The 22,371-nt window shown below is 37.6% G+C and overlaps 3 protein-coding genes across 3 annotated transcripts; 1 reads left to right on the plus strand and 2 right to left on the minus strand.

Moving 5' to 3' along the window:
- Positions 1-847: 847 nt before the first annotated feature.
- On the minus strand, positions 848-1,804 carry LOC144376828 (olfactory receptor 52D1-like). The gene has a single exon (XM_078045104.1). The coding sequence runs from the start codon at positions 1,802-1,804 to the stop codon at positions 848-850; it is 957 nt and encodes a 318-aa protein (XP_077901230.1).
- Positions 1,805-13,517: 11,713 nt separating this feature from the next.
- On the plus strand, positions 13,518-14,411 carry LOC144376830 (olfactory receptor 51I2-like). The gene has a single exon (XM_078045106.1). It carries the CDS (start codon positions 13,518-13,520, stop codon positions 14,409-14,411), a length of 894 nt encoding a protein of 297 aa, XP_077901232.1.
- Positions 14,412-19,876: 5,465 nt separating this feature from the next.
- On the minus strand, positions 19,877-20,833 carry LOC144376829 (olfactory receptor 52D1). The gene has a single exon (XM_078045105.1). It carries the CDS (start codon positions 20,831-20,833, stop codon positions 19,877-19,879), a length of 957 nt encoding a protein of 318 aa, XP_077901231.1.
- Between the last annotated feature and the right edge of the window lie 1,538 nt (positions 20,834-22,371).

The following is a 22,371-nucleotide window of genomic DNA, read 5'->3' on the forward strand; positions in this document are numbered from 1 at the left end:
AATGGCAAAGAAGACAGAAGGAAGAAAGGGTGAAATTGTGGGTCCATTTAGCACTGACAATATTTTAAACACTGTTTAAATATAACAGAGATATTCTATAATATGGTTACCACTATAATTTGTGAGTTTAGGCAAAAATTAAGGTGTTAGAAAACTTAAATAAATTGCTTCAGAAAGGTTACATGACTTTTCTCTCTCTCTTTTTTTCTTTGTTTATTGAACAATTTACAGTAAGGCATTTTCTTAAGTTCAGTACATTTATTTTCTTATGTATTCCTTACCATAACATGAAGAGTTAGATGCTATCATTATTCCTACACATCAGGGGGTCAAACCGAGGAACAGAGATATTTAAAGCCATGCTTAGGGTCACAAATGTGATAAGAAGAGGAGCCAGGATTCAAACCTAGGCATTTTAAATTCACATTCTATGCCCTGAACTTCAACCAAAGGAGTAGAATTCTGCTGCAAATTCACTCTAAACACCTTTTTCTTTGCCTTTGAACTCATGCAGGAAGTTATTCTCATGAAACTGTCTCCTCTTATGATCAGAGACTGACTTGCTCTTTAGTAGTTCATAGCCACTTTCGAGACAGCAGTGAAAATATGATCATCTTTCTGGAATATTCTGAGTTCCTCAAGGAACAGTGGGAATGCAACATGTTCAATGTGATAAACAGTACCTCCATGTCATCTGGATCATCCTGTTCCTCCCAGAGCTTCCAGACAATTAAACTTAGTCTTGTCATGTCATAGATCCCCATGCATGCAAATGAATCTGGAAAGTGATCCTACCCATTTATTTTTCTTATCTCCAATTATCTTTCTTATTTCTTCTGTCTGGAATTCATATTGAGATCTTCCTCAAGTAAAGCAATCTTAGAAGTCGACTCCGAATCTCCTTGGTTCTAGCTCCATAGATAATGGGATTGAGTACAGGAGGCACCAGCACATAGAGATTTGCCAGAAAGATGTGCACATGCTTGGGAACTCGGTTGTGACCAAAGCGGTGGGTGAGGAAGGAGAAGAAGGCAGGGATGTAGAAAATGAGGATGACACCAAGGTGGGAGCCACAGGTACTCAGAGCCTTGTGCTGGGCATCACGGGATGGCAGACGAAAGACAGCATGGAGGATAAAGCCATAGGAGATGGCAATGAGGATGGAATCCAGACCCATGGCCAGCAGAGCTACAGTCAGCCCATAGACAATATTGACAGTGATGTTGGCACAGGCCAGCCGAGCGATGCCCATATGCTCACAGTATGTATGAGCCATGACATGGTGGCCACAGTAGGGCAGTCTCCTCAGCAGGAAAATGAAGGGGGAGACAATAGCTACACTCCGGAATACACCAACAATGCTAATTCTGCCTATGACAATATGGTTGAGAATGGTTGTGTATCTCAGTGGGTTGCAGATAGCCACATATCGATCAAAGGCCATGGCCAGGAGAACTGAGGACTCCAAAGTGTAGATAGAATGGACACAAAACATCTGGGCCAGGCATCCAGCAAAGGAAATCTCACCTGCATGGAGCCACAAAATGGCCAGCATTTTGGGCACTATGGTGGAGCTGAGAGCAAGGTCAGTGAGTGAGAGAAGACAAAGGAAGAGGTACATGGGAGCATGCAGGGCGCTGTCCATCACAATGACCAGGATGATGGCAGCATTGCCAAGCAGTGCTACCAGGTACATGACACAGAATGGAATTGCAATCCAGATATGGGCAAACTCCAGCCCTGGAATCCCTGTCAGGAAGAGAGTGTCTGGGAGACTCTTATCAGTGATGTTGGAGGCTGACATCCTTCTGGCAAATCAAGGGTTCCTTCCAAGGGTTGATGGTATGTCTACCCTGGAACAATAGGCATGTAGTTGATTCATATGAAATGATGCCTTTTCTGTGAAATAATAAGTTTTAGACTGTGAAAAATGTTTTTTTTTAATTGTTCAAGCATCTGAAAAGTATTTTACTCTGAGTCCTAACATACATGCCCTTTTCTTTTTGGCAAAAATGTAATGATGCATTAATCTTTTTTTTCCTGTTTGAATCTATCTTCCCAGATATATGCCCAAAGACTTACTTTTATATTTCACCTAAAGTGCCTAGTAAGAAGGTAGATGATCTTGATATGATTACATACCTCCTAATTTAGTACTTTAGTGATATGAGCATTTCTGTAGGGAAAAAAAAGTTAGATAAATCAGCTCTGCTTTATGCTGAGATAATACACACAGCTATGTCAGAGTTGGCTCATCCTGCAAACTTACTAGTGTAATTTCAGGATGTGAGGGACAGCCGAGAGTGCTACATCCTGGAGGGAGAAAGTAGGTTTTCTAGATTTGACATCCACAAAGACATTCAGGAGTAGGACTCTATTTTGGCTGTAAAGGAATTATTAGTATTGCATATAGTCTCCTTTACCATATTTTGTACTTAAAAGGACTTCAGAATTATGCCATGAAACCCAAATTTGAGTCCAGATTCTATATCAAGAATTGTTTTGTCACCTTGAACAAATTTCTTTCTTCTCTATAGCTTTCTAATTACAAAGGGCATGATTCTATAGACATTTTGTGCTTTTTTGTTTACCAAGTCTCACTGGAAAAATTCAACATTTTTGTGACTTTGCTATCTCCAAATTGACAAAGATTTCTTCTTTCTTAACTCCTTAATAAGAAGTTGAGCAAAGATTTATATTTATGGGATTAAATGTTGAGATTCCCCAAATAATTCCCCTCCCTTTAAAAAATAATCTTTATTTCCTAACAATGAATAGTCAATAGTGTGAAAATATCATTCTACAGTTCTTACCAGTGGGAAGACCAAAAGTCCAGAGATTTGAACTGATATAATTTAGATTCAGGCATGTTCCTTGTGGAACTGAAATGACGTCTTATATCTCTAGCTTTAGAGTTTTGTGTTTTTATCTTTCCCTACAATCCATTAGTATGACCAATACTTGAATTCATGATTCTTCCAAAGAAACTGATTTCTTTCCATTTAAAAATGCAATAGTTTTACTCATTATCTAAACATCAAATAAGCAAAGAGAAGTAGAAAGCCCCTTCCAACTTGCATTAGATTCTCAATTTTACACCAGATGATTCTGGGTTTAGCCTTGATACTTACCTCTGACACTAGGGGAAGGATACTCAGAGGAAAGCTGAAGTCAGTGCATTTTATCTTCTTGGCTTATTCTTTCCATCCATGGAAGATTTCAAATGGGTGTTGGAAAGTACTCTCAAAATCTATGGGTGTGAGGACCAGAAAGATTGGGTAAGAGCAGGTCCTACTGTCATTCCTATACTTCAATGAAGTAAACGAAATCTGAGTTTATTTACTGAACACAGTTGTTGCAGGATATGATTTCAAGAACTTATGTGGATCAGAGACAAGCACTTGCAGGTGGAGCAGGCTGCGTTTGAAGCTCTGAATAAAGATGTACAGTCTCCATGGGAATCTCTGTGGCACAATATAATCGTGAAATGACTTAGGTGGAGTTTTGATTGGGTGAGTGAGAGCTGTCTCTTTGCAGGTTCAGATAGATGTGGTAAGAGACAGGAAAAGTAACCCCTGTTCTTGGATTTCTGAGCTCACTATATGTATTCAGTTCATCTCCATATTCCAGCTTCCTCTTATCAAAGGTCTTGGTAAGTGAGGTTATTTATTGCTTCTTTGTGATGCTCAGATGTGAAAACTCAGGTAGCCTTCTCTAGGGATTTGTTCTGTAGCATATCTGTTGAGGGAGAGAAAGAAGATTAGTTGATAAATGTAGAAAGGAACCAGAAAAAAATTTCCAGTAACTTCACAAGGAATGAGAAAAATAAAATATCTTATCGGTATATTGTATTCTCTGTTCTGATCTCTTACTTTCTCTCTTTTCTTTGTCACCCTTTTCTCTCCTATTCTCTTCTATGAGCCTCCTTGAATGCCCACTCATAGTAGATCAATCAGAATTCTGTGCCCCTGAGGCATAGTGAGAAATTGATGTGAATGATGAGGGAAATACTGATGTTGGATGTGTATTCACAACATTGTACCATTAGACTTATCTTACAAAATGTGTGTTCAAAGAAAAAAATAATTAAGACTTTCATGATGATAGAAGATTATTAAGCAAGGGATGGGACCTTTGTGAACATGCTCATTGCAACTACTTTTAAGCCAGTCTTTTTAGGAAATGACAATCAGAAATGATCACTGCACCATTATCACTATTCATTGCCCTCATAGGTCAATATCAACAAATTTCTGACTCTGAAGTCTTAGAATCCCTATCTTCTGTCTGTCTCCCATCCTCCTCCTCCATCATTCTTTTCAAGGTTAATCCCTGCATTTGTATTATTCATTCTGTGAGGAATGACTAAATGTATTTGTTTCCTATTGTTGTCCTAAGAAACAATCATCTGTTTAGCAGCTTAAAACAACAAAGATTTCTTATAGTTTTTTTAGGTCAGATCTTTAGGGGAAAATGTGCTTTCAAACTTGGTTCATGTCTGTTCCCTATAGTTGTATAGTGAAGTTTCCATTCATTTGCTAGGGATTCAGCTGTGACTTGCCCACATTACTTCTCATGCTTTCCAGTTGAGACCTTCAGGTAATGATGGAATGAGTGCCTCTCATGCTTTGAATCTCTAAGTGATTTGCTGCACTCTCTTGGCTCGAGCTTGAAAAACTTTGTGCTGTTACGTGACTTATGTGACTAAATTATAGCCATCTAAATCATCCAAAAGAAAAAAAATCCAGTCTTCAGGTGTAAAAATTTAACTGCATCTGCAATGTCCATTTTGATGTTGGATCAATCTCAAGAATATTTGGTTGATTTTTGAGAGATGGTAGCACTTTTAAGTGACCTGGAAACCTTCAATGACTGCCTTATAATATTGCAAGTTCTCTGCTATTCTGCCCTAAAAAATTTCATGCAGCTCTTCATTATTACATTAATTGAATATAATGTTTCCTTAGAAATTTCCCCAGGCATTATTCATATAAATGTGTATTATTCACATACACATTTTCATTACTAATATCATTTCCAGATTTATTCTCATTTGTGTTTTGTACATTTTATTCCATAGACCTTGAGGGTAGGAACTTGACATTGTCACAGTTGAGAATTTTTTTTTTTTTTTAACATGGAAAAAGTTAAAGTGAAAGACACTGGACAAGGAACAGTGGTCTCTGAATTCTGCCAAATCCCTGTGTACTGAGCAGCTTTCAGGTGGGTTACTGACCTGGGTGCATGAGATTGGTGTGACTATGGAACATCTAAGAGTTAACTAAGGAGTCACTGAATCCTGTGTTCTGATTCGTCAATGAGAGGGATTCTTGAAAAGTGCCTGCATTTTTTTCTTGTTAGTCTCAGAGGAATACTGGGTATGTGAGAGGGTCTTTCTAAAAAGCAACTTTCTTCTGGTTTGCTTCAAGTGTAAGTCTGCACTCTTCCTTCCAGCTGTATCTGCTGGTATTTCCTAGAATTCAGTTGTTCATACTACTCCAAGCATTTATTCTTATTATTCTGAACACAGAGGTCAGTGTCAATCTCAGGCACTTTACTCAGGAGTTAATTTCTGGAACTTTAACATAATCACCAATCTCCACTGATGCTGTATGGCAGCTAGTAGGCTTCCTGCTTCCCACAAGTCACTTCCTTAATCACTCCAATCATTCTGTGATATGAGATTATTAACTGTGTGTGAAAAATGAAACTGTGGTTTAGAGACTTTGTCAAGAGCAGTGGTGGAATCTGGACTCAAACAGGTCCACCTTTTCAAGGCAGGTGGTTGAATCTTGACTCCACATCAATTGCTGAACTTTATTAAGTAGCCCCTATCACCCTTGCTGTCTCCCTACTAGCTATTTAATAAACATTTGTGAAAACCCAACACAATATAAAGGAACATATTTAATCTATAATTACATTCTGCATTGGTCAGGCAGGGCACACCCCAGTTTTCATCATGCTGAGGGTCAATTTTATAGATGATCTAGGTGAGAATTTCACATATTCTAGTAAATTCAAATGCTGAAATTCATTTATATTGGGCATGAACTCTCAATATAGAGGCTTTTGTTTGTTTGTTTGTTTGTTTTTTGCTGTTGTTGTGTTTTGTATCAAGACTTCAGTGGACTTGATCATAGATGTAAAGTAGGAAAGCCAAACCCAGAATTAGGAGATATTTAACTATTTATTATTTTGCTACGAATAAACTGCATATAATTGAGATAATTGACTTCTTAGATGCTAATAACTGCTAAAATGTGGGGCCACATGCAATTTTATTGCAAGATCCTTTTAGTTAAGATCACTCTTGCTCCAGCATACTACTATAAGACATGAAGTACCAGCTGGGAGGTGTGGAGCACTGCTGATGCTCTGTATTCCCAGAAGTCCATGAACACCTGAGCTGATGACAGCATAAGGGACTTTCTGGAAGCAGCCATATATTGCTAAGGCCAGTGAATTGGTAGAGGTTAACTGTGGGCTATGATCATGGCATGCAGGGCCCCCAGTATTGCTCTCCCTTTCAATGCAAGAGCTCTCTCAAGTAGGTCAGTTGAAGTTCTAGAAACTCCAAATTCAGATTTTAAGCCACCTATCCTTAGCTTAGAAACCCAAGTGCTAAGATATAGCAATCTGAAGATTAAAAGTCTATCCCTACCCTGATTATTTATTATATGCCAATTCTCTTCATTTTATTCCTGCTTTTCTATTTTCTGTCCATTGCTCTTGATCTCTGAAATTCCACCATGGTTTCTGATTCACACATTACTTCCTCATAGGAATATCCCATCAGGCTTCATTTTGAAGGTGGATGTTTTGATGTAAACAAGCATCCCATACTTACCTCAGAAGTATCTGGTATCAGAAGATACATGAAAAGACCCTGGTGTGTTAAAAGTCATGTGGAATGAATCCTATTTATTTTAAAAGGTTCCAAAGGAAGGGAGAGTCTATTTATTGCACAGAGAGGCAAACCAAAATTTACTGGAAAGCTTACAGGTAAGGAAAACAAAGTGGGCTTAACATGTGGAATAATGACAAAATTTTGTTCTGAGATAAAAGAAGAGAGGAATCCTGAATGCAGATGCAGGAACAAAGGCAGATGAAAGTCTGGAGTTGAGATATAAGCAGGTTGTAAAGACCAGAGTTGCAAATTATTTGCTCCTGAGAATTTTCATAATTTTTCACTTTGGATTTTCACAACCACATTAGGTAAACTTATTAGTATTAGCATCTCCATTTTGACACAAAAGATTTAAAACTCAGAAGGTTGAGTGACTCACTGAGCATGTCTCTTCATCAGTCCCTTGCACTAAGTATAGCATTGGTAGTGACTGAAACCATGAGTAAGGATCAGGGTTGAATTTTGGAGCTGGTCAGAGAGAAGATTCACAATGTTATAATGCAAGTCACGTAAAGAAGTATACATGATAGGAGAAGCATGTCTAGGTCTCTGAGGAGTAGGGAGAGTTATCTCTACTGGTATAGATCAGCCACATATTCATGAAAGAGGGCATCTGTGGACTTCAGACAAGGAAGATGATTTGAACAGATTTGTACATAAATCAGACAAACACTAAGTGCTGCAGCTGTGTATTAAGATTTGGATAACACCAAGAAGCCATATGTGAGTATCTATTTAGATATATGAGGAAGAAAATTTTGAGAACCCAGGCTAGAAATATTGATTTAATACTGACCAAAGGGACCTTTAATTCTAGGCTAATGAATTCAAATTCGACCATTTGTTAATGATAGACCACTTAAAGATTTAATTAGAAAAGTGCATTGTCATAATAACAATTCAAAATATTCATTCTAGCCAAGTATGGTGGCACACACCTGTAACCCTAGTGACTTTGATTTTGTGCAGGAAGTTTGTGAGTTCAAGGGCAACCTCAGCAACTTAGCAAAACCATGAGCAAAGTTATTGAAATACTGTCTCAAAATGAAAAAATAAGAAGGAATGGGGAGTTCAGTAGTAAAGTGATCCTGGGTAGAATCCCCATTGTAAATAATTAAATAAATAAATGCTTGTAGTTGAAATTGGAGGCGAATTAGAGTGAGGTTAGGAATTTATTAGGAGGCTTTTATTATGGTTTAATAATGTGATAGTTTGGGTCTGAAGTGTGGAAAGAAAAGAAGAAAGGTGCTAACAGAGACACTTTGGGGTCAGTGTTTTCATAAACTGTTATTTTGTTTAACATACTTGGTAAAGGAAAAGGAAGAGGCAAAGTGATATTGGAAATTTGAGTCTTTACATTGGGCATAATAACACAAAAGAGAAAACAGATGAAAGACCGATTCTGTTATATACATAAATTTTAATGAATTTAATGGCTTTCAGGAATGAGATACTATTGGATTATGATATAAACTTTAAGAAATTACTTTCAAATAGCAGAAATGGCAGTACAGGAGAGCGAACAGGAGAAGAGAGGAATGGCAGAAAGGGGAAGTACCAGGGACTGAATTAGGACAAATTGTATTCCATGCTTCTATAATTATGTCAAAATGAATCCTCATGTTATGTTTAAGTATACAGAACCAATAAAAAAGAAATTACATTTAGTGAATTTAATTCTTCAGGGAGAAAAGCAATTCTATAAGTGAAATCGATGAAGAATAAAGCAGAGGGAGGAAACATGGAAGTCCAGCACATCTTGAAGAACACTTGGAAGCTCGACTCCATGGATATTCATTATCCTGTGCATTTATCTTCCATCTGGATGAAATCAGTAAGAATATGGTTAAGGAGCTGGGAGTCATAGTGAGGTAGTGGAGGTACGAGAGCATGAAAGATGGGGAAGAGGAAAAGGTTGTAGTCTAATGAGTAAGAGGTTTGCTCTGGAATGGGCATAAGAGTTGAGAAAGAAGTGACAGGGAGAGTTTGTTTCTTGTCTTGAAAAAATGATATCCATGAATTGAACAGAAAAAGAGTTTATAATTTTAATCTGAGAAAGAGTGCTAGACCCAGGTATAAAGGAGGGTCACTTCACTTGTCTTGCCAGCCGGGCACATTGAGGAAAATCAGATTTCAGAAATCTTAGTAACAAATAACTCTAAATGTTAATGGCTTAAACTCACCAATTAAGAGACACAGGCTAGTTGAATGGATCACAAAACAAGGCCCAACAATGTGATGCCTACAGGAGATGCATTTGATAGGAAAAGATATACATAGACTGAAGGTGAAAGGTTGGGAAAAATCATATCACTCATATGGACTGCAGAAACAAGCAGGAGTGTCCATACTCATGTCAAATAAAATAGATTTCAAACCAAAGTTAATCAAAAGGGATAAAGAGGGACACTACATACTGCTCAAGGGAACCATACACCAAGAAGACATAACAATCATAAATATATATGCCCCAAACAACCGTGCTGCTATGTTCATCAAGCAAACTCTTCTCAAGTTCAAGAGTCTAATAGACCACCATACAATAATCATGGGAGACTTCAACACACCTCTCTCACCACTGGACAGGTCTTCCAAACAAAAGTTGAATAAGGAAACTATAGAACTCAATAACACAATTAACAACCTCGACTTAATTGACATATATAGAATATACCACCCAACATCAAGCAGCTACACTTTTTTCTCAGCAGCACATGGAACCTTCTCAAAAATAGATCATATATTATGTCACAGGGCAACTCTTAGACAATATAAAGGAGCGTAGATAATACCATGCATCTTATCTGATCATAATGGAATGAAACTAAAAATCAACGATAAAAGAAGCAAGGAAAAATCATGCATCATTTGGAGAATGAACAATAGGTTACTGAATGATCAATGGGTTTTAGAAGACATCAAGGAGGAAATTAAAAAATTCTTAGAGTTTAATGAAAACACGGACACAACATATCGGAATCTATGGGACACATTGAAAGCAGTTCTAAGAGGAAAATTCATTGCTTGCAGTTCATTCCTTAAAAAAAGAAAAAACCAACAAATAAATGATCTCATACTTCATCTCAAAATCCTAGAAAAAGAAGAGCAAAACAACAGCAAAAGAAGTAGAAGGCAAGAAATAATTGAAATCAGAGCTGAAATTAATGAAATCAAAACAAAAGAAACAATTGAAAAAATTGACAAAACGAAAAGTTGGTTCTTTGAAAAGATAAATAAAATTGACAGACCCTTAGCCATGCTAGTGAAGAGAAGAAGAGAGAGAACTCAAATTACTAGCATACGGGATGAAAAAGGCAAGATCACGACAGACACTTCAGAAATACAGAAGATAATCAGAAATTATTTTGAATCCTTATACTCCAATAAAATAGAAGATAGTGAAGGCATCGATAAATTTCTTAAGTCATCTAATCTGCCCAGATTGAGTCAGGAGGATATAGACAACCTAAACAGACCAATATCAATTGAGGAAATAGAAGAAACCATCAAAAGATTGCCATCTAAGAAAAGCCCAGGACCAGATGGGTATACAGCAGAGATTTACAAAACCTTTAAAGAGGAACTAATACCAATACTTTTCAAGCTATTTCAGGAAATAGAAAAAGAGGGAGAACTTCCAAATTCATTCTATGAGGCCAACATCACCCTGATTCCGAAACCAGACAAAGACACTTCAAAGAAAGAAAACTACAGACCAATATCTCTAATGAACCTAGATGCAAAAATCCTCAATAAAATTCTGGCAAATCGGATAAAAAACATATAAAAAAAATTGTGCACCATGATCAAGTAGGATTCATCCCTGGTATGCAAGGCTGGTTCAATATACGGAAATCAATAAATGTTATTCACCACATCAATAGACTTAAAAATAAGAACCATATGATCATCTCGATAGATGCGGAAAAAGCATTCGACAAAGTACAGCATCCCTTTATGTTCAAAACTCTCGAAAAATTAGGGATAACAGGAACATACCTCAACATTGTAAAAGCAATCTATGCTAAGCCTCAGGCTAGCATCATTCTGAATGGAGAAAAATTGAAGGCATTCCCTCTAAAATCTGGAACAAGACAGGGATGCCCTCTCTCACCACTCCTGTTCAACATAGTTCTCGAAACACTGGCCAGAGCAATTAGACATACGAAAGAAATTAAAGGCATAAAAATAGGAAAAGAAGAACTTAAATTATCACTATTTGCAGGTGACATGATTCTATACCTAGCAGACCCAAAAGGGTCTACAAAGAAACTATTAGAGCTAATAAATGAATTCAGCAAAGTGGCAGGTTATAAAATCAACACGCATAAATCAAAGGCATTCCTGTATATCAGCGACAAATCCTCTGAAATGGAAACGAGGACAACCACTCCGTTCACAATATCCTCAAAAAAGAATAAAATACTTGGGAATCAACCTAACAAAAGAGGTGAAAGACTTATACAATGAAAACTACAGAACCCTAAAGAGAGAAATTGAAGAAGACCTTAGAAGATGGAAAAATATACCTTGTTCATGGATAGGCAGAACTAACATCATCAAAATGGCGATATTACCAAAAGTTCTCTATAGGTTTAATGCAATGCCAATCAAAATCCCAATGGCATTTCTTGTAGAAATAGAGAAAGCAATCATGAAATTCATATGGAAGAATAAAAGACCCAGAATAGCAAAAACAATGCTAAGCAGGAAGTGTGAATCAGGTGGGATAGCGATTCCAGATTTCAAACTATACTACAGGGTAATAGTAACAAAAACAGCATGGTACTGGTACCAAAACAGGCGGGTGGACCAATGGTACAGAATAGAGGACACAGAAACCAACCCACAAAACTACAACTTTCTTATATTTGATAAAGGGGCTAAAAGCATGCAATGGAGGAAGAATAGCATCTTCAACAAATGGTGCTGGGAAAGCTGGAAATCCATATGCAACAAAATGAAACTGAATCCCTTTCTCTCGCCATGCACAAAAGTTAACTCAAAATGGATCAAGGAGCTTGATATCAAATCAGAGACACGGCATCTGATAGAAGAGAAAGTTGGCTATGACCTACATGCTGTGGGGTCGGGCTCCAAATTCCTCAATAGGACACCCATAGCACAAGAGTTAACATCTAGAATCAACAAATGGGACTTACTCAAACTAAAAAGTTTTTTCTCAGCAAAAGAAACATAAGAGAGGTAAATAGGGAGCCTACATCATGGGAACAAATCTTTACTCCTCACACTTCAGATAGAGCCCTAATATCCAGAATATATAAAGAACTCAAAAAATTAGACAATAAGATAACAAATAACCCCATCAACAAATGGGCCAAGGACCTGAGCAGACACTTCTCAGAGGAGGACATACAATCAATTAACAAGTACATGAAAAAATGCTCACCATCTCTAGCAGTCAGAGAAATGCAAATCAAAACCACCCTAAGATACCATCTCACTCCAGTAAGATTGGCAGCCATTAGGAAGTCAAACAACAATAAGTGCTGGCAAGGATGTGGGGAAAAGGGTACACTTGTACATTGTTGGTGGGACTGCAAATTGGTGCGGCCAATTTGGAAAGCAGTTTGGAGATTCCTGGGAAAGCTGGGAATGGAACCACCATTTGACCCAGCTATCCCCCTTCTCGGTCTATTCCCTAAAGACCTAAAAAGAGCATGCTACAGGGACACTGCTACATCGATATTCATAGCAGCACAATTCACAATAGCAAGACTGTGGAACCAACCTAGATGCCCTTCAATAGACGAATGGATAAAAAAAAATGTGGCATATTTACACAATGGAGTATTACTCTGCATTAAGAAATGACAAAATCATAGAATTTGGAGGGAAATGGATGGCATTAGAGCAGATTATGCTAAGCGAAGCTAGCCAAGCCCTAAAAAACAAATGCCAAATGTCTTCTTTGATATAAGGAGAGTAACTAAGAACAGACTAGGGAAGAAGAGCAAGAGAAGAAGACCTCATTAAACAAGGAGGAGAGGTGGGAGGGAAAGGGAGAGAGAAGGGAAATTGCATGGAAATGGAAGGAGACCCTCAGGGTTATACAAAATTACATACAAGAGGAAGTGAGGGGAAAGGGAAAAATAATACAAGGGGGAGGAATGAATTACAGTAGTAGGGGGAGAGAGAGAAGAGGGGAGGGGAGGGGAGGGGAGGGGGGATAGTAGAGGATAGGAAAGGCAGCAGAATACAACAGACATGAGTATATCAATATGTAAATCAATGGAAGTGTAACTGATGTGATTCTGCAAGCTGTATACGGGGTAAAATGGGAGTTCATAACCCACTTGAATCAAAATGTGAAATATGATATATCAAGAACTATGTAATGTTTTGATCAACCAACAATAAAAAAATAATAAAAAAATAAATAAAATAAAATAAAATAAAAAAAAAGAAATCTTAGTAACAATGAGAGGCATGGATGAGTGTTAGAGTGAACAATAGTGATTATTGCTCTAAAGTGAGGGATTAGGTGATGTATGAGAGATTACAAATACTAGGCAGAGGCCATGCATAACACTGTGTTTGTCTTCTTTGCAGGCCAGGGGCCCTACCATCTAGGCAGCAGTGCAGCATGGGAGGAGACACCCACAACAGCTCAGGGTTGCCTCCTTTCACCTTGACAGGGCTCCCAGGGCTGGAGGCCTCCCAGCACTGGATGATTTTGCTCCTTGGACTCCTCTACACTGTCTCAATCGTGGGCAATAGCCTGATCCTTTTCATTATCAAGGAGGAGCAGAGCTTGCATCAGCCTATGTACTATTTCCTGTCCCTGCTCTCAGTTAATGACCTGGGTGTGTCTTTCTCCACACTGCCCACAGTACTGGCCACATTTTGCTTCCACATAAGGGAAATCGGTTTCAATTCCTGCATGGCCCAAATGTTCTTTATTCATTTTTTCTCTTTCATTGAGTCTGGGATCCTGCTGGTCATGAGCTTTGACCGCTATGTGGCCATCTGTCACCCCCTGCGCTATGCTACAGTGCTCACTGATGCCCGTGTGGTGCAGATGGGCATGTCTGCTATTATCCGCAGTTTCTGCATGATTTTCCCTCTGCCTTTGCTTCTGTTGAGGCTGCCCTTCTGCAAGGCCAACGTGCTCTCCCATGCCTACTGCCTGCATCCAGATCTGATCCGCCTGCCCTGTGGTGACATCACCATCAATAATATCTTTGGTCTATTTATTGTCATCTCTACCTTTGGCCTGGATTCTGCACTCATTCTCCTCTCTTATGTGCTCATACTGCGTTCTGTGCTTGCCATTGCGTCCAGGGAGGAAAAACTGAAGATGCTCAACACGTGTGTGTCACACATGTGTGCTGTGTTCATCTTCTATGTGCCCATGGTTGGCGTGTCCATGCCTGCTCGCTATGGGAGGCATGCCCACACACTCATGTCTCTTATTTATCTATTTGTGCCTCCCATGCTCAACCCTGTCATCTATTCCATCAAAACCAAAGAGATTTGACGAAGGCTTTGCACAATTCTTCTGAGAAGGAAGTTTTGAACAGAAAATATTTGAAAAGTCTAGTTCAAGGGTATGTTTGCCATTATTTCACAAAATTGCTTTCAAGTCTGTTCTGATGAGGAATTTTTAATATCCTTTTGTCACTTATCTTACCATTAAGATTCTGGCCATGAGATATTTGATGAAAGCCTGGAAATAATTCAAATCAAGCCAAAAGTTTTGCAAGGTAAAGTGGGCTAGAATTTATTAAAAATACTTGATCTCTTTCTTTTTTTTTTTCTTGGTACACTGGGAATTAAACCCAGGGGTGCGTAACCACTAAGTAACATCCCAACCCTGCTGTCTTTTAAATTTTGAGACACTGTCACGGTACTCTCTTGGAGCTCACTAAGTTTTCCAGACTGACCTTGTTCTTGAGATCCTCCTGCCTTAGCCTCCTGAGTTGTTGGGATTATAGGTGTGCGCCAGCATACCTGGTTTCTTTTATTTATTTTTAATTGCAAAAATGAACATCTCATAATTGATCTCTCATCTTTTATGATATGTTTGTTATCTTCTTTAAAGTGAAACATCACATAGGAAATTATTTATTACCAATGGAAACATAGTTTTGATGAGCAAGGGATTTTTCTCACAGTTATTTTATCCAATCAATATTAGTGATAATCAGACATACACCCCAAAACTAGACATGGTAATATTTATTTTATATACCACACCCTATCCACCTGGCCTTTTAACTTACATGCACTTTATTCAATGATTTAACTTTTAAATAATATTAACATTTGAAAAGTTTATATTATAATTTAAAGTATATTATGTATGTGTGTATGTTAACAAGCAATGAAAGAAATAATGAATTGGAAGGACTATGTAACAAGACTTATGAAATAGGTACAATGATGTGTTCTCTTTATACATATGTCTCTATGGTCTGTTAAGATTTGGGGGTTTCTATTTAAGACCAAAAATAAAAAAATAAATAAATAAAAAGAGAGAAAATTAAGAAATAATGTATTTAAGACATTAAAAAGTATAAAATACTTTGTGACATGATTGAAAACATCTGGAAGAAATAAATTGCTGTGAATCAATAGGAGAGAAAACTATTCGAAAGTGATCCTTTAACAGTCTTCAAAACAGATGCACCTCTGGAAGATGGAATCAAATGAAAAAAATGAGAAGACATATATATTAGTAGGTTAGAGGTTTTTGAAATCATAGTGGAATAACTTATTAATGAATTTAAATCTTGGTTCACTTGATATATTGAGGGAAATAATAAAATATAAATATATGAAAAATTAAGTGATAATTAAGGAAGAAATAAATAATTATAGAGTAATTATACTGCCAATCACATCTAAAACATTACAGTACAAGATCTTTCCCTTTCTTTAACCAACACATTTTAAGAGTTTATTCCTCTTATATTATACACACATATACATTACACACATATACACACACATACACATATTTAATGAGAAAAATTGTTGGAAAACTCTGCAAAAGGCAAATATAATCCTGATGAAGTATACTGAGTAAAATCATATCACCAAAAATATCCTGTAAGCTACATTAATGAAAGCAGGTATATGCACTATGATTCTGAATACAATTAAAGAATATAGACAGAAGAATAAAACATTTTAAAATTAAAATAATAGAAATCTCCCAATATGTTTTATCATATTAATGAGGATAATAATGAAAAATGTAACTAATAGCAGATTTCAATAAAGGTGAAATGAAAAAAAAATACATCCTACATAAAAATAAATCCGTTTAGGCACACACTTGTAATCCCAGCGGACCGGGAAGCTGAGGCAGGAGAACCATGAGTTCAAAGCCAGCCTCAGCAAAAGTGAAGTGCAAAGGATCTCAGTGAGATCCTGTCTCTAAATAAAATATAAAATAGGGATGGAGATGTGGTTCAGTGGTTGAGTGCCCCTGAGTTCAATCCTCAGCAACACTCCCAAATAAATAAATAAATAAATAGATTTATTTATTTTCTTTATTTGATAGATCATCTACTTTCTAGCTAAAATAAGATAAAAATAATTTTTCCATTTCTTAAACTATCTTATTTACCATTTTGAAAGTATCTTTGATCAAAGTCATAGAACTTGTGAGAGAAATGAGTGATTTTATCTATTGCTATATCTGCAATTGAACCCTAACTCCTAGCCATTCTACATTGACTTTGATACATTCTGTTTTACCTCCACATCACCTCTATGGCAGTTATGAAATAGTATTATAGCTGCTGACTTTTTTGGGGGTAAAAATAACTAACATATGTTATTGTTAAATATTTGTACATTTTTGTATGAAAAAATTGGAAGGATGAACAGAATATTTTTAGCACTTTCTGTAGTTTATACTATACAATAAACTATACTGTAAACATAATATAGATTAGTTTAGCAGTTAGTGAGATTTTGGAAGATGTATTTTCTACTTTACTCTATTTTCTACTTTTGTATAATACATTCACATTTTGTTTGAAGTAATATGAGATAGGGACAGAGGGAGGGAGTGGAGATAGAGAGAGGTAGCAGGGAGGGAGAGACACTGAGAAACAGTCAACTGAGAGTGGTTTGGGAGCTCTAAGGAGCTCAGCCTCATAGTTGGCTTTGAACACTGGTGTCCTGCTGAACACTGGTGCCTCTCTGCCCTTCTCAAGGACCAAGTGTCTCCTGGTCCTAGCACAGTGATTCTCTTCCAGGTGTTTCCATGGTGTTGTGGAGGGCCCAAACACTATATATGTTTGGCAAGATATATTTTATATTCATATATAGTACATACACTTTATGTTTAAAGTAAAATTACACACACACACACAACCGAAGGTAACTTGGGAGTTCGAAGGAGCTGAGCCTCCAAGGAGGGTGGGAGCATTACTGCCCTGCTGGGAGACGGAGGCCCTGGCAGGATCAGTTCAGAGACAACAGGCTGAGTCATTGCACATGCTCTAGAACTGGTAACCTTTGACTATTCTCCAAAGGTGAATTTTGTATTAAGTCCTCAGATAACAATATGCTTCTCCATTTGAAGGAAGGGTTATGTGAATACTGGATTATGGTAGTCAGAAAAGTGTCACTTTGAGAACTTTTGCCTTCTCTAAATAAACACCAGCTTCACATTACTTTAGACTGCAGTTTTAAGTGATTGAGACTGATTAATTATGTGCTTCTATAAAGATTGATTCATAAAACTTCTAAAGGCTGAGCATATCTCTGAAGTGGGCCTGGATTTTGAAGCTCCCTAGAATCTGAGCCTCACCAGGTTGTCTCAAGCTCTCTCAGTATTCTTTCTGCTTCCTTCTTCTTGAGCTATTGTCCTGTCCCTCTTTTTCTTCTAATCTCACTCAGAGGTCCACACATCTGATCTTTCTCCTTTGGGTTTCTCTGTGCCAAGACATGACTGGCCCTGGCCCCGGACATCTCTTTGTGCAAAGATTTGCCTCTATACCTGGTCTTGGAGCTCCCTGCAGCCAGAGCTGACACTTTTCTTCTTGTCTCACCAGTGGACATGGTAATAATTTTTTTCTCCACTTACTTTTCCTATTTTCCTTAGCTCATCCCAGTTTTATGGCTGTGCATCTATCTGAACAGTATGAATATGATGTAAATAAATAGGAATAAAATCACTAAATATCTACTATACACCTATGTAAGACATGTCTTCACTACACACTACAGTGGCATAATGCAGATGCCATTTTGTTTGTTAATTCAACAAAGAATATGACACACATCAGTATGATGTATAACTCCTTTTCTATAATATTGATAATTTTTAATTATGTGAATGCCACAGATGACATACTGCTATGTTGTAGTAGTATAATTAGAATAAAAATTAACAAATTAGAAAATAGATAAGTGCTACAGAATAAGTCATGTAGATATAATGAAATAGAGTATACTTTTGTATGTTTAAGGTTTATTCACCAAGTATTACTGACTTCTTCAGTCTGTACTGAGTGCTTGCTTTCTTTCTGACCATATAGTGTACACTTTACTAGGACTGGAGAAGTTAGGTATAATGCTCAATTCATGTAGCTGGTAGGTAAGGTAGATGAGATTAAAGCTCATAGTCATATGGCTCTATATTTTATATTATTTTCATAATACAGGACTAGAAAAAGTATGAGATATTAGCTACATCAAAGGAGTGGACAGACTATAGTTTCTCTGAATTTGCAGGGTATTAATTTAAAATGAAAACAACAACCATCTTGTTGAACATTTGGGAGGGGTACTGGTGGATTTTTGTGTTTTAGAACTGAGATTCCTAACGTATTAGACTACTAAAAAAGAGAATGGTGTGGTGGTGCACTCTTGTAATCCCAGGAGCTCAGCAGGCTGAGGCAGAAGGATCACAAATTCAAAACCAGTCTTGGCAAGTTAGCGAGATTCCATCTCAAAATAAAATATAAAAAGGGCTGAGAAGAGGGCTCAGTAGTTAAGCCTCCCTGGGTTCAATTCCTCATACTAAAAAAAAAAAAAAAAAAGGAAGAAGAAAAAGAAAAATAAGTACGAGGAGGACATGGATTCAAAACCAGCTCCCCAGAACCCTGAACAAAGGATGGCTTCAAAACTGATAGAAAAGGCACAGGGAACAGAAGGAAGAAAGGGTGAAATTGTGGGTCCCTTTAGCACTGACAATATTTTAAGCACTGTTTAAATATGACAGAGTTACTCTGTAATATGATTACCAGTATAATCTGTGAGCTGAGACAAAAATTAAGGCGTTAGAAAAGTTAAATAAATTGCTCCATAAAGGTTACATGACTTTTTTTTCTCTCTTTTTTCTTTGTTTATAAAACATTTCACATGTAAGGCAATTTCTTAAGTTTGGTACATTTATTTTCATATGTATTCCTTACCATAACATGAAGAGTTAGATGCTATAATTAACCCACATATCAAGGGGTCAAACCGAGGAACAGACACATTTAATGCCATGCTTAAGGTCACAAATGTGGTAAGAAGAGGAGCCAGGATTCAAACCTAGGCATTCCGAATTCACATTCTATGCCCTGAACTGCAACCAAAGGAGTAGAATTCTGCTGCAAATTCACTCTAAACACCTTTTTCTTTGCCTTTGAACTCATGCAGGAAGTTATTCTCATGAAACTGTCTCCTCTTATGATCAGGGACTGACTTGCTCCTTAGTAGTTCATAGCCACTTTTCAGACAGCAGTGAAAATATGATCATCTTTCTGGGCTATTCTGAGTTCCTCAAGGAACAGTGGGAATGCAACATGTTCAATGTGATAAACAGTACCTCCATGTCATCTGGCTCATCCTGTTCCTCCCAGAGCTTCCAGACCATTAAACTTAGTCTTGTCATGTCATAGATCCCCATGCATGCAAATGAATCAGGAAAGTCATCCTACCGATTTATTTTTCTTATCTCCAATTATCTTTCTTATTTCTTCTGTCTGGAATTCATATTGAGATCTTCCTCAAGTAAAGCAATCTTAGAAGTCGACTCCGAATCTCCTTGGTTCTAGCTCCATATATAATGGGATTGAGTACAGGAGGCACCAGCACATAGAGATTCGCCAGAAAGATGTGCACATGCTTGGGAACTCGGTTGTGACCAAAGCGGTGGGTGAGGAAGGAGAAGAAGGCAGGGATGTAGAAAACGAGGATGACACCAAGGTGGGAGCCACAGGTACTCAGAGCCTTGTGCTGGGCATCACGGGATGGCAGACGAAAGACAGCATGGAGGATAAAGCCATAGGAGATGGCAATGAGGATAGAATCCAGACCCATGGCCAGCAGAGCTACAGTCAGCCCATAGACAATATTGACAGTGATGTTGGCACAGGCCAGCCGAGCGATGCCCATATGCTCACAGTATGTATGAGCCATGACATGGTGGCCACAGTAGGGCAGTCTCCTCAGCAGGAAAATGAAGGGGGAGACAATAGCTACACTCCGGAATACACCAACAATGCTAATTCTGCCTATGACAATATGGTTGAGAATGGTTGTGTATCTCAGTGGGTTGCAGATAGCCACATATCGATCAAAGGCCATGGCCAGGAGAACTGAGGACTCCAAAGTGTAGATAGAATGGACACAAAACATCTGGGCCAGGCATCCAGCAAAGGAAATCTCACCTGCATGGAGCCACAAAATGGCCAGCATTTTGGGCACTGTGGTGGAGCTGAGAGCAAGGTCAGTGAGTGAGAGAAGACAAAGGAAGAGGTACATGGGAGCATGCAGGGCGCTGTCCATCACAATGACCAGGATGATGGCAGCATTGCCAAGCAGTGCTACCAGGTACATGACACAGAATGGAATTGCAATCCAGATATGGGCAAACTCCAGCCCTGGAATCCCTGTCAGGAAGAGAGTGTCTGGGAGACTCTTATCAGTGATGTTGGAGGCTGACATCCTTCTGGCAAATCAAGGGTTCCTTCCAAGGGTTGATGGTATGTCTACCCTGGAACAATAGGCATGTAGTTGATTCATATGAAATGATGCCTTTTCTGTGAAATAATAAGTTTTAGACTGTGAAAAATGTTTTTCTTTTTCTTTTTTTACTTGTTCAAGCATCTGAAAAGTATTTCACTCTGAGTCCTAACATACATGCCCTTTTCTTTTTGGCAAAGATTTGTAATGATGCATTAATCTTTTTTTTCCTGTTTGAATATATCTTCCCAGATATATGCCCCAAAACTTACTTTTATATTTCACTTAAAGTGCCTAGTAAGAAGGTAGGTCTTGATATGATTACATACCTCCTAATTTAGGATTTTAGTGATATGAGCATTTCTGTAGGAAAAGAAAAAAAAGTGAGATAAATCAGCTCTATTTTCTGCGGAAATAATACACACATCTATGTCAGAGTTGGCTCATCCTGCAAACTTACTAGTGTAATTGCAGGATGTGAGAGACAGCTGAGAGTGCTGCATCCTGATAGATACATATGGAGGGAGAAAGTAGGTTTTCTAGATTTGACATTCACGAAGACATTAGGGAGTAGGACTCTATTTTGGCTGTAAAGGAATAGTTAGTATTGCATATAGTCTCCTTAACATACTTCGTACTTAAAGGGGCCATCAGAATTATGCCATGAAACCCAAATTTAAGTCCAGATTCTATATCAAGAATTGTTGTGTCACCTTGTATAAATTTCTTTCTTCTCTATAGCTTTCTAATTACAAAGGGCATGATTCCATAGTCATTTTGAGCTTTTTTGTTTACCAAGTTACATTGAAAAAGTGCAACATTTTTGTGACTTTGCTATCTCCACATTGAGAAAGACTTCATCTTGCTTAACACCTTCATAGGAAGTTGAGCAAAGATTTACATTTATGGGATTAAATGTTGGGATTCCCCAAATAATTCCCCTTCACTTAAAAAATAATCTTTAATTCCTAACAATGAATAGTCAATAGTGCGAAAACATCATTCTACAGTTCTTACCAGTGGGAAGACCAAAAGTCCAGAGATTTGAACTGACATAATTTAGATTCAGGCATGTTACTTGTGGAACTGAAATGACGTCCTATATCTCTAGCTTCTGAGCTTTGTGTTTTCATCTTTCCCTACAATCCATTAGTGTGACCAACACTTGAATTCATAATGCTTTCAAAGAAATTGATTTCTTTCCATTTAAAAATGCAATAGTTTTACTCATTATCTAAACATCAAATAAGTAAAGAGAGGTAGAATGCCCCTTCCAACTTGCATTAGATTCTCAATTTGTCACCAGATGATTCTGGGTTTAGCTTTGATACTTACCTCTGACACTAGTGGAAAGATACTCAGAGGAGAGCTGAAGTCAGTGCATTTTATCTTCTTGGCTTACTCTTTCAATCCATGGAAGATTTCAAATGGGGGTTGGAAAGTACTCTCAAATCTATGGGTGTGAGGATCAGAAAGATTGGGTAAGAGCAGGACCTACTGTCAATTAATAAACTAAATCT

Source organism: Ictidomys tridecemlineatus, chromosome 4 (assembly GCF_052094955.1).
Source record: "Ictidomys tridecemlineatus isolate mIctTri1 chromosome 4, mIctTri1.hap1, whole genome shotgun sequence".
NCBI lineage: Eukaryota > Metazoa > Chordata > Mammalia > Rodentia > Sciuridae > Ictidomys > Ictidomys tridecemlineatus.

Bases quoted from the DNA above. Each gene is read 5' to 3' on its own strand.
- LOC144376828 (XM_078045104.1), bottom strand. From the start codon at position 1,804: ATGTCAGCCTCCAACATCACTGATAAGAGTCTCCCAGACACTCTCTTC.
- LOC144376830 (XM_078045106.1), top strand. From the start codon at position 13,518: ATGGGAGGAGACACCCACAACAGCTCAGGGTTGCCTCCTTTCACCTTG.
- LOC144376829 (XM_078045105.1), bottom strand. From the start codon at position 20,833: ATGTCAGCCTCCAACATCACTGATAAGAGTCTCCCAGACACTCTCTTC.